The sequence below is a fragment of the Oncorhynchus mykiss genome, chromosome 23 (assembly GCF_013265735.2).
Source record: "Oncorhynchus mykiss isolate Arlee chromosome 23, USDA_OmykA_1.1, whole genome shotgun sequence".
NCBI lineage: Eukaryota > Metazoa > Chordata > Actinopteri > Salmoniformes > Salmonidae > Oncorhynchus > Oncorhynchus mykiss.
Window position 1 is genome coordinate 42,628,701 of NC_048587.1, and position 23,166 is coordinate 42,651,866.

The following is a 23,166-nucleotide window of genomic DNA, read 5'->3' on the forward strand; positions in this document are numbered from 1 at the left end:
TATTCAATGTCTGATTTTTTACCTAACTCCATTGCCCGCAATATTAGACTTTAAAAGCGATCATACACTGTTTACCAGGGGGCAGGGATATCAACGTAAAAGCTAATCTGAAGATGGTGCTGGCTGAGGCTAAAACTGGCGAGTGTAAATGGTATAGGGATATTGTTATCCACGTTGGCACCAACCGTGTTAGGATGAAACAGGTCACAAAGGGCAACATAGCTTTATGTAAATCAGCTAGAAAGACGTGTTGGCATTGAGTAATTGTCTCTGGGCCCCAGTTAAGGGGAGTGATGAGCTCTACAGCAGACTCGCACAACACTGGGCTACCTGGGTCGGCAGGTAGCCTAGTGGTTAGAGCATTGGGCAGGTAACCTAAAGGTTGCTAGATCGGTTGCTAAAGGTTGGAACCTAAAGGTTGCTAGATCGAATCCCCGAGCTGACAAGGTAAACATTTGTCAACTGTGAACAAGGCCGTTAACCCACTGTTCCTAGGCCTTCAATGTAAATAAGAATTTGTTCTTAACTGACTTGCCCAGTTAAATAAAGGTTAAATAAAAATAAATAAATACTAAAATGGCTGGTTGAAACCTTTTCTGCCCCTCCCAAAATATAGAATTTGTAGATAACTGGCCCTCTTTCTAGGGGCAAAACCTGCTGAGGAATGACCAACTCCATCCAAACTGGAGGGGTGCTATCAACAGAGAGCCCCGTCTAACTCTTCTAGCTCCACAAGGAGATAGGGTGTAGGCCAGGCAGCAGGCGGTTAAGCCAGCCTGCCAGCTTAGTGGAGTCTGACACTAGCACAGTCAGTGCTATACTCTACTAGAGTGGGATGAGTCACTGACGTGATCTTCCTGTCTGGTTTTGCTCGTACGGTGGAGATATTCGTGGGCTATACTCAGCCTTGGCTCAGGGTAGAAAGTTGGTAGTCTGTTGGCACAGCCAGAAGAGGACTGGCCACCCCACATAGCCTGGTTCCTCTCTAGGTTTCTTCCTAGGTTTTGGCCTTTCTAGGGAGTTTTTCCTAGCCACCGTGCTTCTACACCTGCATTGCTTGCTGTTTGGGGTTTTAGGCTGGGTTTCTGTACAGCACTTTGAGATATCAGCTGATGTACGAAGGGCTATATAAATACATTTGATTTGATTTGATATCCCTCTAGTGGTGTGGGGGCTGTGCTTTGGCAAAGTGGGTGGGGTTATATCCTGCCAGGTTGGCCCTGTCCGGGGGTATTGTTAGACATGGCCACAGGGTCCCCTGACCCCCCGTCTCAGCCTCCATTATCTATGCTGCAATAGTCTGTGTGCCGGGGGGCTAGGGTCACCCATCCGATGAAGTTCTCCTGTCTTCTGGTTCCCTCTCTTCATCCCTCCCTGCACCTGCCGTCTCAACCTCTGAAAGCTCACTTATGAAAAGCCAACAGACAACTCCTGAGGTGCTGACCTGTTGCACCCTCTACAACCACTAATTATTATTTGACCCTGCTGGTCATCTATGAATGCTTAAACATCTTGAAGGGCGATCTGGCCTTAACGGCCATGTACTCTTACAATCTCAAACCCAGCACAGCCAGAAGAGGTCTGTCCACCCCTCAGAGCCCGGTTTCTTCCTAGGTTCCTGCCTTTATAGGCAGTTTTTCCCTAGCCACCGTGCTTCTACATCTGCATTGCTTGCTGTTTGGGGTTTTAGACTGGGTTTCTGTATAAACACTTTGTGACGTCTGCTGATGTTTATAAATACATTTATAAATGCACTGCTTGTCTGAGGGACATTACAGATAACTGAATGTGAGTGGTAGAGAAATTAGGTAGTCTTTCAAAAAAAAAAGACATTATTATTGCAGAGTAAGCACATGCAACTTAGGTGACTTGTTAGACAAATTTGTTTACTTGAACTTATTTCAAGCTTGCCATAACAAAAGGGTTCGAATACTTATTGAATGAAAACATTTCCTCTTTTCATTTTTAATTAATTTGTAAAGATTTCTAAAAACATAATTCCACTAACATTATGGGTATTATGTGTAGGCCAGTAACAAAATCTAAACTTTAACTTCAGGATGTAACAGCAAATTATGGGGAAAAATTGAAGGTGTGAATACTTTCTGTAGGCACTGTATATGCAAGAACTTGTTCAATCTAGGGGTGTGAACGTTTAAACAAAGTTAGGATGCTTGAAATTAGGAAAGATTCCTAACCGAAAACCCCGTTTTTTTTTAACGTAGATGCAGAAAGTAAACAGCTTGGTGGATCAATTTCCACAACAACTAAGAGCGTTGAAGGGGAAGGCTTAACTTTTCCACTGCTTTGGTGCCCTGGCTACCAAGCTGTGAACAGCTTGAAACGAACCTGTGCACATACTGTGTGTGACTGTGTGAGAGCCAAGTGTTGCATCTCGCTAATCTCAATATCCCAGCCTATTCATTGATGATAGGCCATGCTTCATTGAAGTTATGAGACATTGCAAGCCTATAAAGTGTGACATACAGCCTTCCATTGCGAGATACAGCACGGTTTTGACTGGTGGCCATCCTGCCTAAACTGCGCCCACCCCTGCGCTCGCAGTCCCTTGCTAGCTTGTTATGAAAGACGCAAGTGTTTGTGTTCTCGGAAGTACGGCAACTAATCAGTCTCCACCCTTCCAAAAATACAGAATCTTAGGAGTAAAATCTTAGCACTCAGAAATGGGAGTCGACGTGCAAGGAGTTTAGGAATCAATTATTTTGGAGTCGACTCTCCACCACTACGTCATCATCGTTAACAGTTGGGAAAATGGAGAATAGAAAGGCAAGCGACAGCAGCGAAGTCCTGTATGGCAATCCTTTGAGAAGTTAAATGAGAAGGAAATTGAGATAAAGTAGTATAGGTACAATGGTTAACTATGTTGCTGACAGCAACTATGAATTTGCATGGAATTTTATGAATTTTTCTTCTTGTTTTAACAGAAACATCGGCAAAAAAAAAAATCAATCATACTCACGTCTATGATAAGGTACTCCACAGGAAGAGGCCGGGCTAGATATGTGATGTCATTGCCAAATTTATCTTTGTCCTGTTGAGGGGAAGAACAATCATCAATGGAGAGAAAAATAGGAATACTGTAGCAAAAAAGGTGCACGGTGTTTCCTCGTGCCAAGAAGCAGTGCGGCTTGGTTGGGTTTCGGAGGATGCACGGCTCTCGACCTTCGCCTCTCCCGAATCCGTACGGGAGTTGCAGCGATGCGACAAGACTCACTACCAATTGGATACCACGAAAATTGGGCAAAAACTATTTTAAACTAAAACTAAACTAAAAATATTTTAAAATACAGAAAAATGAGTTTCCTTAGCATTTTCAACTGTACTGATGGTTTTATGACTAAATATGTTGCGTTATATAGCGAACGTGTCCACTCTGGTCTTGGCACATGCGCTTTAGCCAACAGCTGGCAGATACAGTGAGGGTATAGCCTACATGATGAGAATATTGTGGACAGAAAAATATTAATTTTAAATTTGTCAAATGACAGCCAAGCATCGATCATGTCACCAGAATAAGACCCTCAATATTTATTAGAAAGGAGCATTCAAGCTCATCACCTTGCACTTTCACCACCCTGTGAAGTTCATAACTTATTTAATCTGTAGCCTAATAAACTGCATGCTTCCCTGAGTCATAGTGGGAGGATCATACCATATCATCACGTGACTCCAAGTTTACTTCAATATGATGGTTGATTATATCAATATTGACACAAAGGCATATCCACAGCCAATTCGCACATAATTAATTACAGACAAAAAGATCCCATGTCGAACTAACAAATTATCTGTCAGCATTTATAAAATTGTACTGATACTTCCTGTTTCCATCACAGCTGTCGTGTTTTAAAAAAAAAAGGTGTATATATATATATATATATATATATATATATATAGTATGACTTTACTTGAATAAAAACTGTAGATGGAAACGTGGTTAGTAATAGAAATAAGTGCTGAAAACATGTTGGCTCACTATTTAAAATGAAGAACAAATTATAGGATGAAAAATCCTGGAGTTCTGGCGCAGGTACAACTGACTAGCGCTAGCTAACGCTACCTAGCAAAAATAGACAATCAATTCTTGGAGTCAAAGTATCGAAATATCGTCCAAAATAATATTGCGATGTAACAGTATAGCAATTTTTCCAGCAACACTATTGGCTAGCTCCATGTATTCATACCATAGCCACATCCATTTAACTGATCAACTGAATAATTTCACTTAATTGAAGCATAATAAACTTCAATCAAGCATGTCAACATTTGTTCCTTTAGTTTCAGCCAAAAGAAAATGTTTGGTGAACTAAAATGACAAATGGTCTGTTAGTGGTGAGAAAGAAAAGGTAGTGACTGAGTGCAGTGTCTTTCAGAGTTTATTGAGCTTTTGAGAAGTTTAGACAGTCTAAGAATGCGTGTGTGTGTTCCTGTACCTTGTAGAAGACGTCCGGTACATACTGCTCTGTGCTGGACTCTTTAGCGTAGCCCAGCTCGGGGGCGTCTCGGCAGGGCAGTAGGCACTCGTCTCTCACCAGGGCCATGCACTGGTTAGACACCTGGTAACCCTCAAAGTGCACCTGGTTATCAGGACCACCTGGCGGGTAACACAGAGTCCGACTGGGGGTTGATACCACCGTTGGTCAAAGACCATAGGATTTGTTTTATATATTTCTTTAAATGTATAACCTGTGTGGTGATGCTGTACTGTTAAGTTTGAGAAGAGATGCAAGACGTATTTCGCAAAACAGACACAAATAAATTATATAGGAGTGGTAAGACAGCACAAAACAATCTGGGACCAGGCTAGGGATTTCCTGATCTATGAATATCACAAAATCAGGGAATACCAATCACTCAATCTTATGTAAACAGATTGCTCTTTTAGACAGTAGCGCAGGCCCAGGATAGCAAAATATATACAGTGCATTCGGAAAGTATTTAGATCCCTTCACTTTTTGTTACGTTGCGGCCTTGTTCAAAAATGTATTTAAAAAAATGTCCCTCGTCAATTTATAAAACAACAGAAAGATCCCATAAGTATTCAGACCATTTACTAAGTACTTTGTTGAAGCACATTTGGCAGCCTCAAATCTTCTTGGGTATGACGCTACAAGTTTGGCACACCTGTATTTGGGGAGTTTCTCCCATTCTTCTCTACATATCCTCTCAAGCGCCGTCAGGTTGGATGGGGAGCGTCGCTGCATAGCAACTTTCAGGTCTCTCCAGAGATGTTTGATCTGGGCTCTGGCTGGGCCACTCAAGGAGATACTTGTCCCGAAGCCACTACTGCGTTGCCTTGGCTGTGTGCTTAGGATCGTTGTGCTGTTGGAAGGTGAACCTTTAACCCCAGTCTCAGGTCCTGAACACTGTGGAGCAGGTTAATCATCAAGGATCTCTCTGTACTTTCCCTCGATCCTGACTAGTCTCCCAGTCCTTGATGATGCTTCACCGTATGCATGGTGCCAGGTTTCCTCCAGACGTGACACTTGGCATTCATCAGACCAGAGAATCTTGTTTCTCATGGTCTGAGAGTCCTTTAGGTACCCTTTGGCAAACTCCAAGCAGGCTGTCATTTGCCTTTACTGAGGAGTGGCTTCCATCTGGCTACTCGACCATAAACACCTGATTGGTGGAGTGCTGCAGAGATGGTTGACCTTCTGGAAGGTTCTCCCATCTCCACAGAGGAACTATGGAGCTCTGTCAGAGTGACCATTGGGTTCTTGGTTACCTCCCTGACCAAGGCCCTTCTCACCTGATTGCGCAGTTTGGCCGGGCGGCCAGCACTAGGAAGAGTCTTGGTGGTTCCAAACTTCTTCCATTTAAGAATGATAAAGGCCACCGTGTTCTTGGGGCCCTTCAATGCTGCAGGCATGTTTTGGTATCCTTCCCCAGATCTGTGCCTAGACACAATCCTGTCTCGGACCTCTCCGGACAATTCCTTCGACCTCAGCATGTTTTTTGACATGCATTGTCAACTGTGGTACCTTATAAAGACAGGTAGGTGCGTGTTTTTCCAAATCATGTCCAAGCAATTGAATTTATCACAGGTGGTATCCAATCAAATTGTAGAAACATCTCAAGAACGATCAATGGACAGGATGCACCTGAGCTCAATTTCAAGTCTCATAGCAAAGGGTATGAATACGTATTTACATAAGGTACCCAGTTTTTTATTTTTAATACATTGGCAAAAAAAATCTAAAAACCTGTTTTGGCTTTGTCATTATGGGGGTAGTGTGTGTAGATTGCTGAGGATTTAATTTTTTTTATTCAACCCATTTTGGAATAAGGCTGTAACGTAACAAAATGTGGAAAAGGTCAAGGGGTCTGAATACTTTCCAAATGCACTGTATGTAAAAACAAACAGTTTTATTGTCACATACACCAGATGGGTTCAGAGAAAATATGTTTTACAGGGTCAGTCATAAAGCAAATTAGGGTTAAGTGGCTTGCCCAAAGGCACCGACAGATTTTTCATCTTGTCTGCTCGGTCACTGGCCCAACGCTCTAACCGCTAGGCTTAGAGTGAGCCACAGGTAGCCTAGTTAGGTGAGCCATGGGTAGCTAGCGTACCTGTGGCCGCCACAGTGATAAACTTGGACCCAAAGTGTCCGTCTGGTGAGAGTCTGCAGGGGTTAGACTGTTGGTTCTGGAAGTGTCCAGCCGTGATGCACTCCTCTGCACTCAGGAAATACGAGTCCTACACAGACAAGATTAAACATTTTAATGATCAAAGAAATAAATAAGTTGGATATTTCAGCTTTGTCCACCTAGAGTCGTCTAGATTCATTCACAAAACTAATGCTGTATTCCCTGGTATTTCGCAATTCTGGTTTACAGGTTAAGGTTATAGTGCTTGTCCAGGCAGTGTATGGATGTGTTCTCACCTTGTTCCTGGTGTATTTAACCGTTCCTATCCTGGTGTCCTCAGAGAGCAGGTCCGTGAATATCCACCCCACCTACAGTAAAGACAACACAGGAAGACAGTCAGTAGAACACCATCCCAGCCAAACTTTAAGAATCTTTATGAGTAGCACTTCACTGCGGCGGAACTCCCGGCCTCAGACCCCAAGGCGGCAGATGTTGGCAGAAGACTGCCTCCTTAGGAATGTCTTATAGTCTTATGGGTACTTGGTAATTGGCTCCTCTTCAATAGAAATACATTTTAAAATGTACAGTCAGGGCTTCTGGCTTCTTAATCTTGTTTGGTGACAAAATCTGAATAATTCAATTGCTGGATGCAATGTAGAAGTCTAGCCTACTGTATTTGGAATATGAAACAGCTAAACTAGGCTTATATAATCACAGACAGGACAGGACAGGAGACAGACATAACTGTCAAAATAAAGGAATCACTTGAGTAAATGAGGGATACAATGTACATTGAAAGTAGGTACTTTCCACACGGGTGCAGTTCTTAAGTTAATTAAGCAAGTAACATCCCATCAATGCATAAAAATGTCCAGTTGCCCATTATTTTGGCTACCATGGCTAGAAGAGAATTCAGTGACTTTGAAAGAGGGGTCTCAAAGGAGCATAGGGGGTTTAAAACTTCTTCGGGATCGATTTCCCGACCACAGGACGGTTAAGCTAACGTAGGCTAATGCGATTAGCATGAGGTTGTAAGTAACAAGAACATTTCCCAGGACATAGACATATCTCATATTGGCAGAAAGCTTACATCCGTGTTAATCGAACTGCACTGTCTAATTTACAGTAGCTATTACAGTGAAAGAAACTCATGCTATTGTTTGAGGAGAGTGCACAACTTTGAACATGAAGTTATTAATAACTTGCGTGCCAGAGCGGAGAGACAGATTTTTTCTCCTTGCCCAAGATATCTTATTGGTTCAGCTCCAGCTTCAGACAGTTGAGTCAAAACCCACAACTAAAGGCCTCTTTTGCATATTTTAGAGTAGTTATTCCTCAAAATGTGTGTATGGTACACAAAATGAGTACAGGTTGGCAGATCTGCCATCCAATGAAAATAACACAGTTTGATCGGACCACACGTTACATGAGACATTGAAGTTGTACAACACATAACATGTAGGCTATTGTGATACGTTCGTCGAGTACATTTGTTACACGCAAACTCTTGCCCACAAGATACAACACTTTTGATTGTAATGCAATTTCCTACCAGAGAAATCATACTGGTTGTGTAAGCTCTACACATTACACCATGGCCTGGTCTGGAGGCATATGGAAGTTGTTTAAGCCATCATCATGAGAAGACTGACAAATCCAAAGAATTGATTAGAGCCTCATGGCCCGAGAGAATAAAGCTGCATCCCAAAATGGTCAAAAGAAGTTCAGACTATATAGGGAATAGAGTACTATTAGGGACGCAGTCATAGACCCTCCACCACTCGATGTCTCTGGCCAGTTGGTTAGGCTGTACCTTAGTTGCCAGACACACTAGATAGGAGCAGGCTGTCCTGTATTTAGCCTCCTGAGCTTACTGCTTGAACCCAGATGTTCCTCTTTACCTCTTCCTGACAGGAAGGAGTTAGGTGGTGTAGGTGGGGAAAGATAGTACCAATCAGACGATAATCTGTTTAGTTGTTACGTCCAGGGGTATCTTTTGATTCAACAAAGTGAAACAAAAAATGTTCTACAGAAAATAGCTTTCTTTTCATTAAATGACAGAAGTGCAATGCTATTTGGCTAGCAGCCCCACAAGTAGATGAGCGTACAGTGAAAAGGCAAAGTATTTTTTGCAAAACAATATGCTTGCTCATCATATTTCTAATGTTTATGATATGTATCCAGCTACATTTCCAAATGTTTTGCTTGAAGTTAACCTTGCATTTTACCAGAGAAGTAGGCTACAGTTGTGGCAAAAAGTTGAGAATGACACAAATATTAATTTTCACAAAGTCTGCTGCTTCAATGTCTTTAGATATTTTTGTCAGGTGTTACTATGGAATACTGAAGTATAATTACAAGCATTTCATAAGTGTCAAAGGCTTTTATTGACAATTACATGAAGTTGATTCAAAGAGTCAATATTTGCAGTGCTGACCCTTATTTTTCAAGACCTCTGCAATCCGCCCTGGCATGCTGTCAATTAACTTCTGGGCCACATCCTGACTGATGGCAGCCCATTCTTGCATAATCAATGCTTGGAGTTTGTCAGCATTTGTGGGATTTTGTTTGTCCACCCGCCTGTTGAGGATGACCACAAGTTCTCAATGGGATTAAGGTCTGGGGAGTTTCCTGGCCATGGACACAAAATATTGTTGTTTTTTCCACCCGAGCCACTTATCACTTTTGCCTTATGGCAAGGTGCTAGAAAAGGCATTGTTCGTCACCAAACTGTTCCTGGATGGTTGGGAGAAGTTGCTCTCGGAGGATGTGTTGGTACCATTCTTTATTCATGGCTGTGTTCTTAAGCAAAATTGTGAGTGAGCCCACTCCCTTGGCGGAGAAGCAACCCCACACATGAATGATCTCAGGATGCTTTACTGTTGGCATGACACAGGACTGATGGTAGCGCTCACCTTGTTTGGGGCATCCGGAAAAAAGCTTGTCCGGAGAAGACAATCGGAAAGGGGATTCAGAGCAAATGACTTTACCCCAGTCCTCAGCAGTCTAATCCCTGTACCTTTTGCAGAATATCAGTCCCTGATGTTTTTCCTGGAGAGAAGTGGCTTCTTTTCTGCCCATCTTGACACCAGGCCATCCTCCAAAAGTCTTCGCCTCACTGTGCGTGCAGATGCACTCACACCTGCCTGCTGCCATTCCTGAGCAAGCTCTGTACTGGTGGTGCTCCGATCCCGCAGCTGAATCAACTTTAGGAGACGGTCCTGGCGCTTGCTGGACTTTCTTGGGCGCCTTGAAGCCTTCTCCACAACAACCGCTCTCCTTGAACCGCTCTCCTTGAAGCTCTTGATGATCCGATAAAGTGGTTGATTTAGGTGCAATCTTACTAGCAGCAATATCCTTGCCCGTGAAGCCCTTTTTGTGCAAAACAATGATGACGGCGGCACGTGTTTCCTTGCAGGTAAACATGGTTGAGAGAGGAAGAACAATGATTCCAAGCACCAACCTCCTTTTGAAGCTTCCAGTCTGTTATTCGAACTCAAATCAGCATGACAGAGTGATCTCCAGCCATGTCCTCGTCAACACTCACACCTGTGTTAACGAGAGAATCCCTGACATGATGTCAGCTGGTCCTTTTGTGCAGGGCTGAAATGCAGTGGAAATGTTTTTTGGGGATTCAGTTCATTTGCATTGCAAAGAGGGACTTTGCAATTAATTGCAATTCATCTGATCACTCTTCATAACATTCTGGCGTATATGCAAATTGTCATCATACAAACTGAGGCAGCAGACTGAAAATTAATGTGTCATTCAAAACCTTTGGCCACAACTGTACACTGAGAAAAGTAGCTGTGTGCTGTGTGAATTCTCATACGAGTGGAGAAGTGCAACTGAAATACAAAATTAGTCTGATGCAGAGCAAAACACAGCTTTTTTTTCTCTGTGAAAAAATTCAGAATTCTGCGTTACCGAGATCCCTGGACGTCTAAGTCTAAAGTTACACCATAAAAACAAGGGTGGGTATATATTGCAGAGCACAATCTTAGTGTCTTGAACAGGGTTGAGGTCAATTCTATTCCAATTCAGTAATCGAAATGGAATTGATAGTGATATGGAGAGAAGGTTGACATCAGAATCTAGAATAGCTCAAATAAAGCCCGTAGTATAAGCTAGTGGTTTCATCTTACCTTGCGCAGGCCCAGCTTCGCTGCGATCTCCTCCACGGCTGCAGCTTTAGGGTCCTCCACCAGCTCCAGACTGTTCTGGGTGGCAATCTAATGGACAGAGGAATTCACAACAGTTAAAACTAAACAAACCACATCTTGGATTAACATATTTCTGAAAAAGTACACAACCTTATATTTTCTTAAGCTATTGGAAACTATGTATAGCTATAATGAACTGATTACTTAAAGATTCACTCTATACCCGTTATACATTACTGCACGGTCGGAACTAGAAGCACAAGCATTTCGCTACACTTGCATTAACATCTGCTAACCATGTGTATGTGACCAATAAAATTTGATTTGGAAACTTTTCTATAGTTTCAGCCAGTAGTTTTTAAAGCGGTACTCACGAGCAAAAATGGGTCCCCGTTTTTTGTGTACTACGTCACCCATTTAGTGTGATAGGTTATGAATTTAGCAATTTGTGTGATATGTTACAAATCCGATTAGTGGCATATGCTACGAATATGATGTGCTTAAGATGCCGGAGCGCATCTAAGTCTGTGATAGAATTACTGCTCCAGCAAAAGCAGCATTTTATCATGTCCAATACCCCATTGAACGTGAACTTACTGCCATCCTGTGGCTCACCAACTTTACTACATCTACAACTCCCTAACAAACCATTGGACTGACTCCCGAGAGTGCAGAGCACTCACCTGCGGGGGTTCGTAGATGGCAGCGACCTCTGCTCTGATGGCCAGAGGGATGTCTTTGTGCTCTGTGTACCTGCCGTACAGGTAGCCCATCCTCTGGCTGCCCGTCTTCCTCCAGAAGTCCAGGAAACGGTCGGCGATGGTGTGGTTCTCAAACATGATGTTGTCTATATGTCTGTATTTCTGGTAGCAGGGATGAGGCGGGTTATACAAATCACTATCTCCACTAGGAATTAGTAGAGACTGAGAAATCTCTTGTGGTGTGTTTCAATAGGATTCCTCTCGTCATCTTCTCTTAATCTGAACTGATGGGAATGTAAATGAAGCCGAGCAGACAAGGAGAGGAAGACAATTTAAAATACTGAGATGGACCCTTGGCAGCAAAGGGGAGTATTGAGATGGACCCTTTGGGGCAAGGAGGTGAGTGTGTATAGGCTCTTTGGAGCAAGGAGGGGGGAGTTATGGGGCGTACTTGTCTGTTGAGGGTGATGGCGCTGGGCTGGCACTTAGTGCAGATCCCCTCTGGCCAGGGAGGGTGGCCCTCACAGCCTGACTTGATCTTACAGCTGATGTTCTCCAGGGCCACAAACTTCCCTCTGTAGAGGAAAATAGGTTTTAAATAAAGACAAAGAGCTTGTGGATGTGGCCAATTCTCCTGCTAGGGAAGTGAAGAGTGCATAGACTGGTCCCAGATCTATTTATGCAATCTTGCCAACTTCAATGGATGTTGTCATGCCAAACATGTTGCCAAGAAACCATAGACAGGTCTGGGACCAGGCTAGAGAACATCTGGTGCCACTCACTTGTCGGCGCCTCCTGTCAGCTTACGGATGTAGGCGTGGAATGACATGTGCTTGACAGGCGGATCTAGATGGCTCAAGTATTCTTCATCAAAAGGCTGACAGAGATAACAATTAAATGTATAGTAAGGAAGTACACCTGACATGTGAACCACAATTTTAAAGTAAACAGTAATAGTTGGACGAATGAAGGTGGAAAGAACACACACTTACCTCTAGTGGTACGCAGTGTACACACTTTCCCATCGATCCATGTCGACACCTGAAACAAGAACTGAATCAATACACTGACACAATTGAATGCCTTAATACAATAACATAACTAGCTACAGTCTACAAAGTGGTGTCTCTCTTACACTGTGGATATCTGTTCCTGTAGATATTTGTTTCAATAGAACATACAGGAAGTCTATGAAATATCTTACAGCTTTGGATCTATGTTCCCGTAGACCACAGGAAGTTAGTGGCACCTTAATTGTGGAGGATGGGCTCGTGGTAATGGCTGGAGCAGAATTCGTGGAATAGTATCAAATACATGGTTTCAATGTGTTTCATGCCATTTCATTCCCTCCATTCCAGCCATTATTATGAGCCATTCTCCCCTCAGCAGTCTAAACGGCTGTAGACCTTTTAAGTCGGCAGAGTTGTGGATCTCGGTTTCAGCAGATCACGTGTCAAACTCATTCCAAGGAGGGTCGAGTGTCTGCGGGTTTTCGCTCCACCCTTAAACTTGATTGATGAATTAAGGTCACTACTTAGTAAGGAACTCCCCTCACCTGGATGTCTAGGTCTTAATTGAAAGGAAAAATAAAAACCCATAGACATTAACCTCCGTGGAATGAGTTTGACACCCCTGCCTTAAATCTTTAAGTCTATTGCAGCTGTGGATATTTGTTCCTGTAGATATTTGCTTCAATACAACATTTTCCCTACTGTATTTATTTATTTATTTTGCTCCTTTGCACCCCATTATTTCTCTCTCTACTTTGCACATTCTTCCACTGCAAATTAACCATTCCAGTGTTTTACTTGCTATATTGTATTTACTTCACCACCATGGTCTTCTTTTGCCTTTACCTCCCCTCATTTGCTCACATTGTATATAGACTTATTTTTCTACTGTATTATTGACTATGTTTGTTTTACTCCATGTGTTGTTGTATGTGTCGAACTGCTTTGCTTTATCTTGTCCAGGTCGCAGTTGTAAATGAGAACTTGTTCTCAACTTGCCTACCTGGTTAAATAAAGGTGAAATAAATAAAAAAGTATATAATATCTTACAGCTGTAGATCTCTGTTGCTGTGTAGCTTTGCTTCAATACAACATACATAAATTAAATCACTCTCACAGCTGTAGATTTCTTCAAATTAAATCTCTATTTCAAGAACATTGGGAAACGATGGCACTCCAAAAGGACGTCACCTCATTTCACGTTTTCATTTTTGGCCAGGCAGGCTAATGCGTTTTGTCCTTTTTGGGGGGGGGGCACAGTTTCCCATGAGTTATATAAAATCTCTTACAGCTGTGGATCTTTGTTCCTGTATATCTTGCCCTCCTGCTTGGCCAGATACTGGTCAATCTCATCCTCGGGGATGTGGGGTGCCGAGTGGGAGCGTGACATCATGGACGATGAAGATGAGGGTAGTGATGAAGAGTGAGTGGTGGCCACGTCCATGGTCTCTCCAGAGGGTCCTGGGGAGCCCGACGGGTACAGGAAGAGCATGTCTCCATGTCTAGAGAAACACACACAATGAGCATAATGATAATCCAAGATAATAAGAAGTGAACAAAATGAAGTGACGCTATACACCGAGTGTACAAAATATTAAGAACACCTGCTCTTGACAAACTGACCAGGTGAATGCTATGATCCCTTCTTGCGGTAACTTGATAAATACCATTCAAATCAGTGTAGATGAAGGGGAGGAGACAGGATAAAGAAGGATTTTTAAGCCTTGAGAAATGGATTGTATGCGTTTGCCAATCAGAGGGTGAACGGACAAGACAAGATTTAAGTGCCTTTGAATGGGGTATGGAAGTAGGTGCCAGGCGCACCAGTTTGTGTCAGGAACTGCAATGCTGCTGGGTTTTTAAACAACAGTTTCCAGTTTGTATCAAGAATGGTCCACCACCCAAAGGACATTCAGCCAACTTGACAACTGTGGGAAGCATTGGAGTCAACATGTGCCAGTATTCCTGTGGAACACTTGACGAATTGAGGACATTGTTTAGTATAGGCAGTGTAAATAATAACTACATGTTTATCTAGCTAAATGGAGTAGCCTAAAAATTAGTGACAGGCTTCTCCCCAAAGAATGTAAGAGGGGCGCAGCGCCACCTTGTGCACTGACTGCACCACAGTAAAAAAAAAAAAAAATATATATTGTTATCTCTAACCACGTTTCTATCTACAGTTTTCACGTGATTAAAGGCATACCATATATAACAAAACTGACAGCTGTGATGATACAGGAAGTTGCGGTACAATTTTTTAAATACACACAGAAAATGTATGTTCATTATGGTGGGAACATTGTGTTGGTAAAATTAATTATGCAAGAAATGGTGGAAATATTGATATAATAACCATCGAATCATAGTGAACTTGGAGTCACGCGATATGATATGGGCTGTAGTCCTCCCACTACGACATGCAGTTTATTAGGCTACAAAGGAAATCAATTGTGATGAACTTCACAGGGTGGTGAAAGTGCACGGTGATCTTGATGCTCCTTTCCAATAAATATTGAGGGTCGTATTCTGGTGACATGATCGATGCTCGACTGCAATTTGACAAATATTCTCACTTTTATCCATAATGTCATCTACCCGCACTGTATCTGCAGCCTATCGGCTGGAGCTCACCTGCCAAGACCAGAGTAGGCACATTTGCGATTTAAGGCAACAGTTTGTGTGACAAAACTAAATCATTAGAGTTGAAAATGTGATGGTAACAACTGGAACTTTAGATATTTATTCAGTACATGATGAAGTACATTGTGTGCACCGTCATCACGCACTGGTTTTTATCCACAACAAGACCAATTAGTGGAAACACCTCTGCATGTGCATATTTTCTTTATGCGGATTATAGAATATTTGCATTACAATAGGTCGCCAAGTGGATGGAAACAGCTATTTAGGCCATTTTTTGCTCTAGATTGCAAAAAATTGCAGTTAAGGTGCTAAAAAAAAAAAAACTATACTCAGTAGTACCACCTGATTTTTAAAACAATAACTTAATGTTTCTCCAAACTCACTTGATCTTGAGCAGGCTGAGGGTCTTATTCTGGGACTGGATCTCATCGGTCTTGTTGCGGTTCAGGAAGATAGAGAAGCCATTGGAGGTGAAGCCAAACTCTTTACCCACCTGACAGTAGAAAAAGGGTAATAATGATTAGTCTCGCCTGCCAGACCCAAGGCACAGCTGTGGAAAGAGACTAGGTAAAGAGATTAGGTAATGATGAGCTTAACTTTAGAGCAGCGGTTCCTAAACTTTTTATAGTCCCGTACCCCTTCAAAACATTCAACCTCCAGCTGAGTACCCCCTCTAGCACCAGGGTCAGCGCACTCTTTGACATCATTGTAAGCCTGCCACACACACACACTGTACGATAAAATTTTGAAACATAAGAATGAGTGTGAGTTTGTCACTTCCCACAAGCCGGGTTGTGACAAAGAGCTCTTATAGGATCAGGGCGCAAATAATAAATAATTTTGCTCTTTATTTAACCATCTTACATATAAAACCTTATTTATTCATCGGAAATTGTGAATAACGCACCACAGATTAATGTGAAGGGTGTGCTTGAAATGATGCACATAACACTGCAATGTGGGTTGGAGAATGTCCGTCTTAAATCATTTTCCACACACAGTCCGTGCCTGTATTTAGATGTATTCATGTTAGTGAGGGCCGATAATCCACTCTCACATAGGTAGGTGGTTGCAAAGGGCATCAGTGCCTTAAAACCTGTTATGGCTGCGATCCCCGTACAGGGACCAACATCAGGGGAAATTTCAGAGTGACAACTAAAAATACAATTTCGTAACATTAAACATTCTTGAAAATGCAAGTGTCTTACACCCTTCAAAAGATTAGAATCTTGGTAATCAAACTACATTGTCCAATTTAAAATAGCGATTACAGAGAACAAATCCCATGCTTTTGTTTGAGAAGAGCAATCAAGAACAGAAACATTTTCCGCCATGACAGTTTAGACATTCACATCTGAAGGTAAAATTATGACTTACATTCTGATATCTTTGCTCTTATTTCTCTTCCTGAGTATCCCATTGACCAAATGAAGTGCCGTTTTCTTTGATAAAATCCATTTTTATAGCCTAAATCTAAACATTTTGTAAACTATTTGTGCCGTGAATTCCATCTCTATCAATTTTTTATGGAGCATTCAGCGTGATTCGCCCCTGTAAACAATAGTTTATATAGTCATGGTGGGTTTCAGTGCATTCCTCTGGATGTTTGCAACATAGTCAAACTTCATTGTTTTTTTTGCGGGGAGAATTGACCGAAGTGAGCTGATTTGAAGACAACGATAAATGACTACCTGATGCACCAAGTGTTAGAATACCATTTTGGTATTATGTATATAGTTATTTGTTTCAAAATGTATACCTTCACCAATTTGGCCACTTGGGTACATTTATTATAATTTTTTTAATTTTACCTTTATTCAGGCAAGTCAGTTAAGAACAAATTCTTATTTTCAATGACGGCCTAGGAACAGTGGGTTAACTGCCTGTTCAGGGGCAGAACGACAAATTAGTACTTTGTCAGCTCGGGGGTTTGAACTTGCAACCTTCCAGTTCCTAGTCCAACTCTCTAACCACTAGGCTACCCTGCCGGGCTACTTGTGTGGGACACCTGGGTGACTTCATGATAAATGTCATGTAGCACACTCATTTCAGAAGTTATCATTCTGAAACTTTGCACAAGTACTGTTGCCCTCTTATATTTTTCACTGAAATTGTCCCCATCATCCTATTTTAAAGATGATACAAAAATGAAAAACATATTGTTTTTTTCATTGTTTTATCTAAACCAGGATCTATTGTGTTATATTCTCCTACATTCACAAACTTACACAAACTTCAGAGTGTTTTCTTTCAAATGGTACCAAGAATATGCATATCCTTGGTTCTGAACCTGAGCTACAGGCTGTTAGATTTGGGTATGTCTTCAGGCGGAAATTGCACAAAGTAGGGGTGTAGCTGTAAGAGGTTTTAAGCTCTTCTCAATAAATAAAAAAACATGCCCCTTGATAACTAGCACGTTGTAAAAGCGTTACATGGTCGCTGCCCATATCATTGCATAGCGCAGAAAATACACTAGAGTTTAGGGGCCTTGCTTTAACAAAGTTAACCATTTTCACTGTAGTGTCCAAAACATCTTTCAAGGGGGTCAGGCATTCCCTTGGCAGCAAGAGCCTCTTGGTGGATGCTGCAGTGTACCCAAGTGGCGTCGGGAGTAACTGCTTGCATGTGCAGTACCACTCCACCATGTCTCCCGGTCATGGCTTTTGCGCCATCAGTACAGATACCAACATGAGCAGGAGCTACGTTTGGCAACATACGGACTGTTAGTGGAATTCCCGCGAGAGAGTGGGCTCCCTGATCACACCACTCACCAGACGTGTTTCAGTGCCCATGCTGGGGAGCCCACAGAGTGGTGTGCGCTTATGGTCCTGGTACCCAAGAAGAACTAAGACCAGCTGAGGGTATGTGCTGACCTGAGCCCCTTTACTTGCTCTGACTGTCTCACAAGCTCTACCACTTTGTTGAGTGTCAAGTCAGGTGTTAGATAAGGAGTTGTCAGAGAAGCTTCAACTAATATCCCTACGACCAACCTGTCACAGATATATTCTTGATGCTTGGCATTGTCGAAAGCACGACTAGGTCATGTCCATAGAAACAGAACAAAAAGACCTAACTACTGGGTCGCTTCTCTGGCAAACAAACCGATAGAACGAACAACCAAGCCGTCTTGTGGAAGGCTGAAATAAAATCATAAAAATAAAATGTTTAATGAAAATATGTAAATCATTATTTGAATATGTTGATAACCAATTGTATAAAAGTGATAAGGCCCTCGAAGCTGGTGTTTGGAGGATATATTGGCGCGGTCAATATATCCGCCAAACACCGGCTTCGAGGGCATTATCACTTAAGACAGGATACTGTCTTCACTGGACTTGTTACTACGGTACATACTAAGGTATGAATGATAAGAATCGCCAGCAATGACAAAATAAAAAAAATCATCCCTAGGGGCACGGGTGCGCCCAAATTAAAATTCCAGGTAACACAGTAAAATATTTAGAAGTTTATGCGGCCAGTGGTAGCACTGTCAATCCCTGTGAGTATATTTTTGCAAAAAGTCTAGTAAGTAGACTGCTCATGGTAAAAATCCTGTGTCAGCCATACACAGGTCACAAAAATGCAGTTTATTCAAAGCTGAAAAGACAGTGCAGTGCCTTTGTTCTTATGGGCAAGACAACAGTAGTGGTCTAGTGGTCTAGCCTATATCAGCATAAATATAACAATGACATGCAAAGGGATATAATGTATGACCGCGTCTGGAAAAACCCCTCCCTCCCAGTCTGATCAGAAACAGCGCCTCTCTGGGCTCTTCATGCAACTCTCCCTATTACTGACTGATTGGCAGCACATCAGAGGCAGGGAATACAAATTAGACTACTCTCTCCATTGATCTGCAACACATTTCTGTTTTAACTAAAAGACATACATTTTTAATAGGGTTCTGCCGCAGGCAAGGCAACCCTTCTCCACTGTGACCAAACAGCCGGTGACTTTTCTTTTTCAGCCACTGATATTGCAATTGAGTTTAATGGGCAATCTGAAATTGGTACATCAATTTGTTGACTTAAATTATATGTACCCATTGATTCTTGAAGAATATAACATATAAATGCTTAATGAGCTTAGTTCAACTATCTTACTCCATCAAAACACAAAATATAAGCTTATTTTACTCCCTTGTTGTAAACTATGTAATTGTAAACAAACACTGTAGCTTCAAAACATGGTTACCTGTAATATTGATGTCATGGATGGATATTCTTTGTATCCATAGCTCGGTCTCTGAGGATCTTGACTGTCATTGATGGCATTAGACACTGGAGCCAGATCAAGGACAGAGCCCCGTATTTATTCAAAAAAATTCCCACTCCTGACTCTACAGTTACCGTCAGGTCTCATGGAGCTAAGAACTTCCTCATGAGAGAAGGGAGAGAGGTGGTGCAGTGTGTCTTCTATGAAAGCTCGGTTTATGAATTTGAAAGTGGTTCCATTCTCAATCCTCATCACTCAGTTCTTTACCAAAACAGTGGTGGGGTGCCCACTTAGTTGTTGTCTGAACTGCTGACTGCCTCTAAGGTATTTCCTTGATTTCCTACCCAATACTGTCTCACAGTCTCTGAGGTCCAGTTGTGGTCAAGACTGGCAGGCAAGCAAGCATGCGGATGTAATACAGCTATTTATAAATCACTGTTCAAAGGAATTGCAATAATACACAGCTCTCCCACTCCCTCTAACACCCAGCTCCCTCTCCACATAGGTTCCACAGCTGCACCAACACCATCCTGACCAGTTGCATCACCGCCTAGTATGGCAACTGCTAGGCATCTGAACGTAAGGCGCTAGAGGGTAGTGTGTACGGCCCAGTTTCCTGCCATCCAAGACCTATATAATAGGCCGTGTCAGAGGAAAGCCCAGAAAATTGTCAGAGACTCCAGTCACCCAAGTTATAGACTTTTCTCTACTACCGCACGGAAAGCGGTACCGGAGTGCCAAGTCTAGGACCAAAAGGCTCCTCAGCAGCTTCTACCCCCAAGCCATAAGACTGCTGAACAATTCATAAAATCGCCACTGAACAATTTACGTTGACCCCCTGCCTTTTGTACACTGCTGCTACTCGCTGTTTGTTTGTTACCTACACATAGTCACTTCACCCCCACCTACATGTACAGATTACCTCAACTAGCCTGTACACCCACACACGGACTCAGTACCGGTGCCCCCTGTATATAGCCTAGTTATTGTTATTGTGTTACTTTTTATTTTAGCCAACTTGGTAAATATTTTCTTCTTCTTGAACTGCAGTGTCGGTTAAGGGCTTGTAAATAAGTATTTCACCGTAAAGTCCACACTTCTTGTATTCAGCGCATGTGACAAATAAAGTTTGATTTGACATAACACCCACAGGTCTCTGCTGAGCAATGCATTGGATCCTTCCACAGTGGATGGCTCACTCATTAGCTGCACAGTGCACAGGTGAGGGGGAACACTGCAGAAATACTCTCTTTCCTGCAGAGCTGCCTACCTCATAAATGAACACTGAGCTTGAGCACAGGCTGGGCAGAGGGAGAGAGAGTGAGAAAGACAGAGAAAGATGTCAATCTTCTGATGCTACCTGGCCAAAAGCAGTTCGACAGAATGTGCTATTAATATGACTACAGAATGACAGAAAGAACCACAAGTTTTCCATGTGTTTGTGGAGAGTAGTTTGTTTTTGTACACACCCCAACCATATAGCCTACAATACCATTAAGAGCCCATATTTGTCTTCATGTCATGTTTCCAAACCTTATTGAGGAAAGCGGCTGCTGTCTCTTTCTTGGTGGCGGGGATCTTCTTCATCCCGTTTGGGGACTGAACCCGGATGATCTGTAAATTAGGAGAAATATTAAATTTCTCCACATCATAATCTATCATTTCCATTATCTCCTATATTTAGATTGCTTAACCAAACCAAATACATTGGAAAACCATATTGATCATGACTCATCACCAATGAAAAGATTAGGCAAATTCTAAAAAAAAAGTGCACCATTGAGAGCATCTTGACTGGCTGCATCCCCGCTTGGTACAGAAACTGCAAGGCACCCGACTGCAAGGCACTACAGAGGGTGGTGAGTACGGACCTCTATACCAGTCTGTCAGTGGAAGGGGCAAAGCAATTGTCTAAGACTCCAGCCACCCAAGCCATAAACTGTTAGTTCTTTCTGCTACCGCATTGCAAGCGGTACCAGCGCACCAAGTCTGGAACCAACAGGACCCAAAACAGCTGCTACCCCCAAGCCATAAGACTGCTAAACAGCTCATCAAATGGCTACCCGGACTACCTGTATTGACCCTTTTTTGCACTAACTATACACACACACACACACTGGACTCCATCCACACATACTTATTACACTGACACCCCAACACACACTACATATGCCACACACACACACACACCACAAGCACACTTTCACATACGCTGCTGCTGCTGCTACTGTCCATCTATCCTGTCGCCTAGTCACTTTACCCCTACGTTTATGTACACATAGCTACATAACCATGTACATCGACTCATCGACTCAGTACTGGTACTCCTTGTATTCAGCCATGTTATTTTTAACTCATTATTGTTATTCACTTTGTATTTGTGTCACTATTTCTATGTTGTTGTTTTTACCTTTAACTCTATTGTTGGCAAACAACCTGTAAGTAAGCATTTCACTGGCAGTCTACACTTGTTTTACAAAGCATGTGACAAATAAAATGTGATTTGACTCATCAGCTAATTTTATTAACATCCCAAACTGTCTCGCTGACATTTGTTGCAACCCACTGAAAACAGGGCACTGCTGTAACTATTTAGCTAGATGTTTCTGCTAGAGCTGTCAGTGCCAGGGTCGTGACAGTGCAGAAATGTGGGTGGAGGGTCGTTGGCACCCGTCGTTCATTGATGTAGTGACACAGTGGTTATAATTAACAAGCAATAATTTGGTTGTGAAGGTGAATTACCTAGTTTAGTTAGCTAAGAATTGTAAAGTACATGATATGAGCAGCTTCTGTTATGGGCTGGCTGGTTTTTAAATAATTGCTGTAGGTACGTTAGTTAACCGGATTGTTTAATCTCGGATGAGCAGGGAAAACAACCCTAAACAGTATAATTTAGCTAGCTAACTAACGTTAATTATTTAGCTAGCAAGCCAGCCAACTCGTGACTAAGTAATTAGCTAGCTAGCTAAAACTATTTTTAGGCACAAGTTGAAGACAAGGTCGCTAAGAACACTGACTAGATCATTTTACTGTTAACAAAGTTAGCTAGCTACAGAAACTATCACTTCGTTCTTGCAAAAAAAAAATGGGGGCCAGGGAATGTTGATAAAAACTTGTTAGCTGCTTAGGTAGGTAGCTAACAACGTCAACAGCAATGTGCCTTTGTCAAAGTGAACGTCCACGCATTTTTCAAAACCAATAGTTTACAAAGATAGTTAGTTCCCTAGCAAACACACGATTTAACTACTTTCCTAATAAATAGCTATGATAGGTCAACGTAAACGGAGCCTACCTCAGGCTAACATGTTGGCAAATTTGAAATAAAAGATGTCTGACTAACTAGCTAGGTAAGCTATATAACAGAGGGAGTTAGCGGTTATCTAGGCCCTGTCAGTCTAGTGAGATGCTAACTATGTTAGCTAGCAAATGGCTAATTCTGCTGCCTCATCACTCCGCTGGACAGACTTTGATAACGTTAGCTAGCTGGCTATCAATCCTAAATCTTTTAACTATAACGCGCTGTCATACTTACAATATTTTCTGCCATGATGTTCGGGTTTGTGGTCCCGATTTATTTCACTGTGTAGCAAAAGAGAACGATACTAACGATAAAATATTTACTGACTGGACAGAATCAACGGAACTCCATTCCACGACTCAAACACCGGGTGTTACACGCTAACAAGTCCGTGCCATAGTGCCCCTCCGCAACTGCCCGAGTGAAAGAGGCATCGATATAAAATCCTTCCGAGACTTTTGTTCTGCAGCATTTCCACATGTTATTGCTCCCTCACAAAGAATTCTCAACTGCAGCATTTC

At 42.2% G+C, this 23,166-nt stretch overlaps 1 protein-coding gene across 2 annotated transcripts in view; it reads right to left on the minus strand.

The window, feature by feature from the left end:
* LOC110502791 (nuclear protein localization protein 4 homolog) overlaps positions 1-23,166 on the minus strand; it is a 31,195-nt gene extending 8,029 nt beyond the window's left edge. The window contains exons 1-13 of one of the 2 annotated variants that reach the window (XR_005039200.1): positions 22,880-23,166; positions 20,881-20,961; positions 15,516-15,625; positions 13,776-13,988; positions 12,469-12,517; positions 12,259-12,353; positions 11,928-12,051; positions 11,459-11,638; positions 10,758-10,844; positions 6,909-6,980; positions 6,595-6,721; positions 4,455-4,615; positions 2,981-3,052 (exon numbers count right to left, since the gene is read on the minus strand). Coding sequence is in view for 1 of the 2 variants with exons in the window: in XM_021581074.2 (XP_021436749.1) it covers positions 2,981-3,052; positions 4,455-4,615; positions 6,595-6,721; positions 6,909-6,980; positions 10,758-10,844; positions 11,459-11,638; positions 11,928-12,051; positions 12,259-12,353; positions 12,469-12,517; positions 13,776-13,988; positions 15,516-15,625; positions 20,881-20,961; positions 22,880-22,894 (1,386 nt within the window). In the remaining variant the exon portion in view is untranslated. The remainder of the gene's footprint in view (positions 1-2,980; positions 3,053-4,454; positions 4,616-6,594; positions 6,722-6,908; positions 6,981-10,757; positions 10,845-11,458; positions 11,639-11,927; positions 12,052-12,258; positions 12,354-12,468; positions 12,518-13,775; positions 13,989-15,515; positions 15,626-20,880; positions 20,962-22,879) is intronic. The other variant, XM_021581074.2, reaches the window with a different exon arrangement.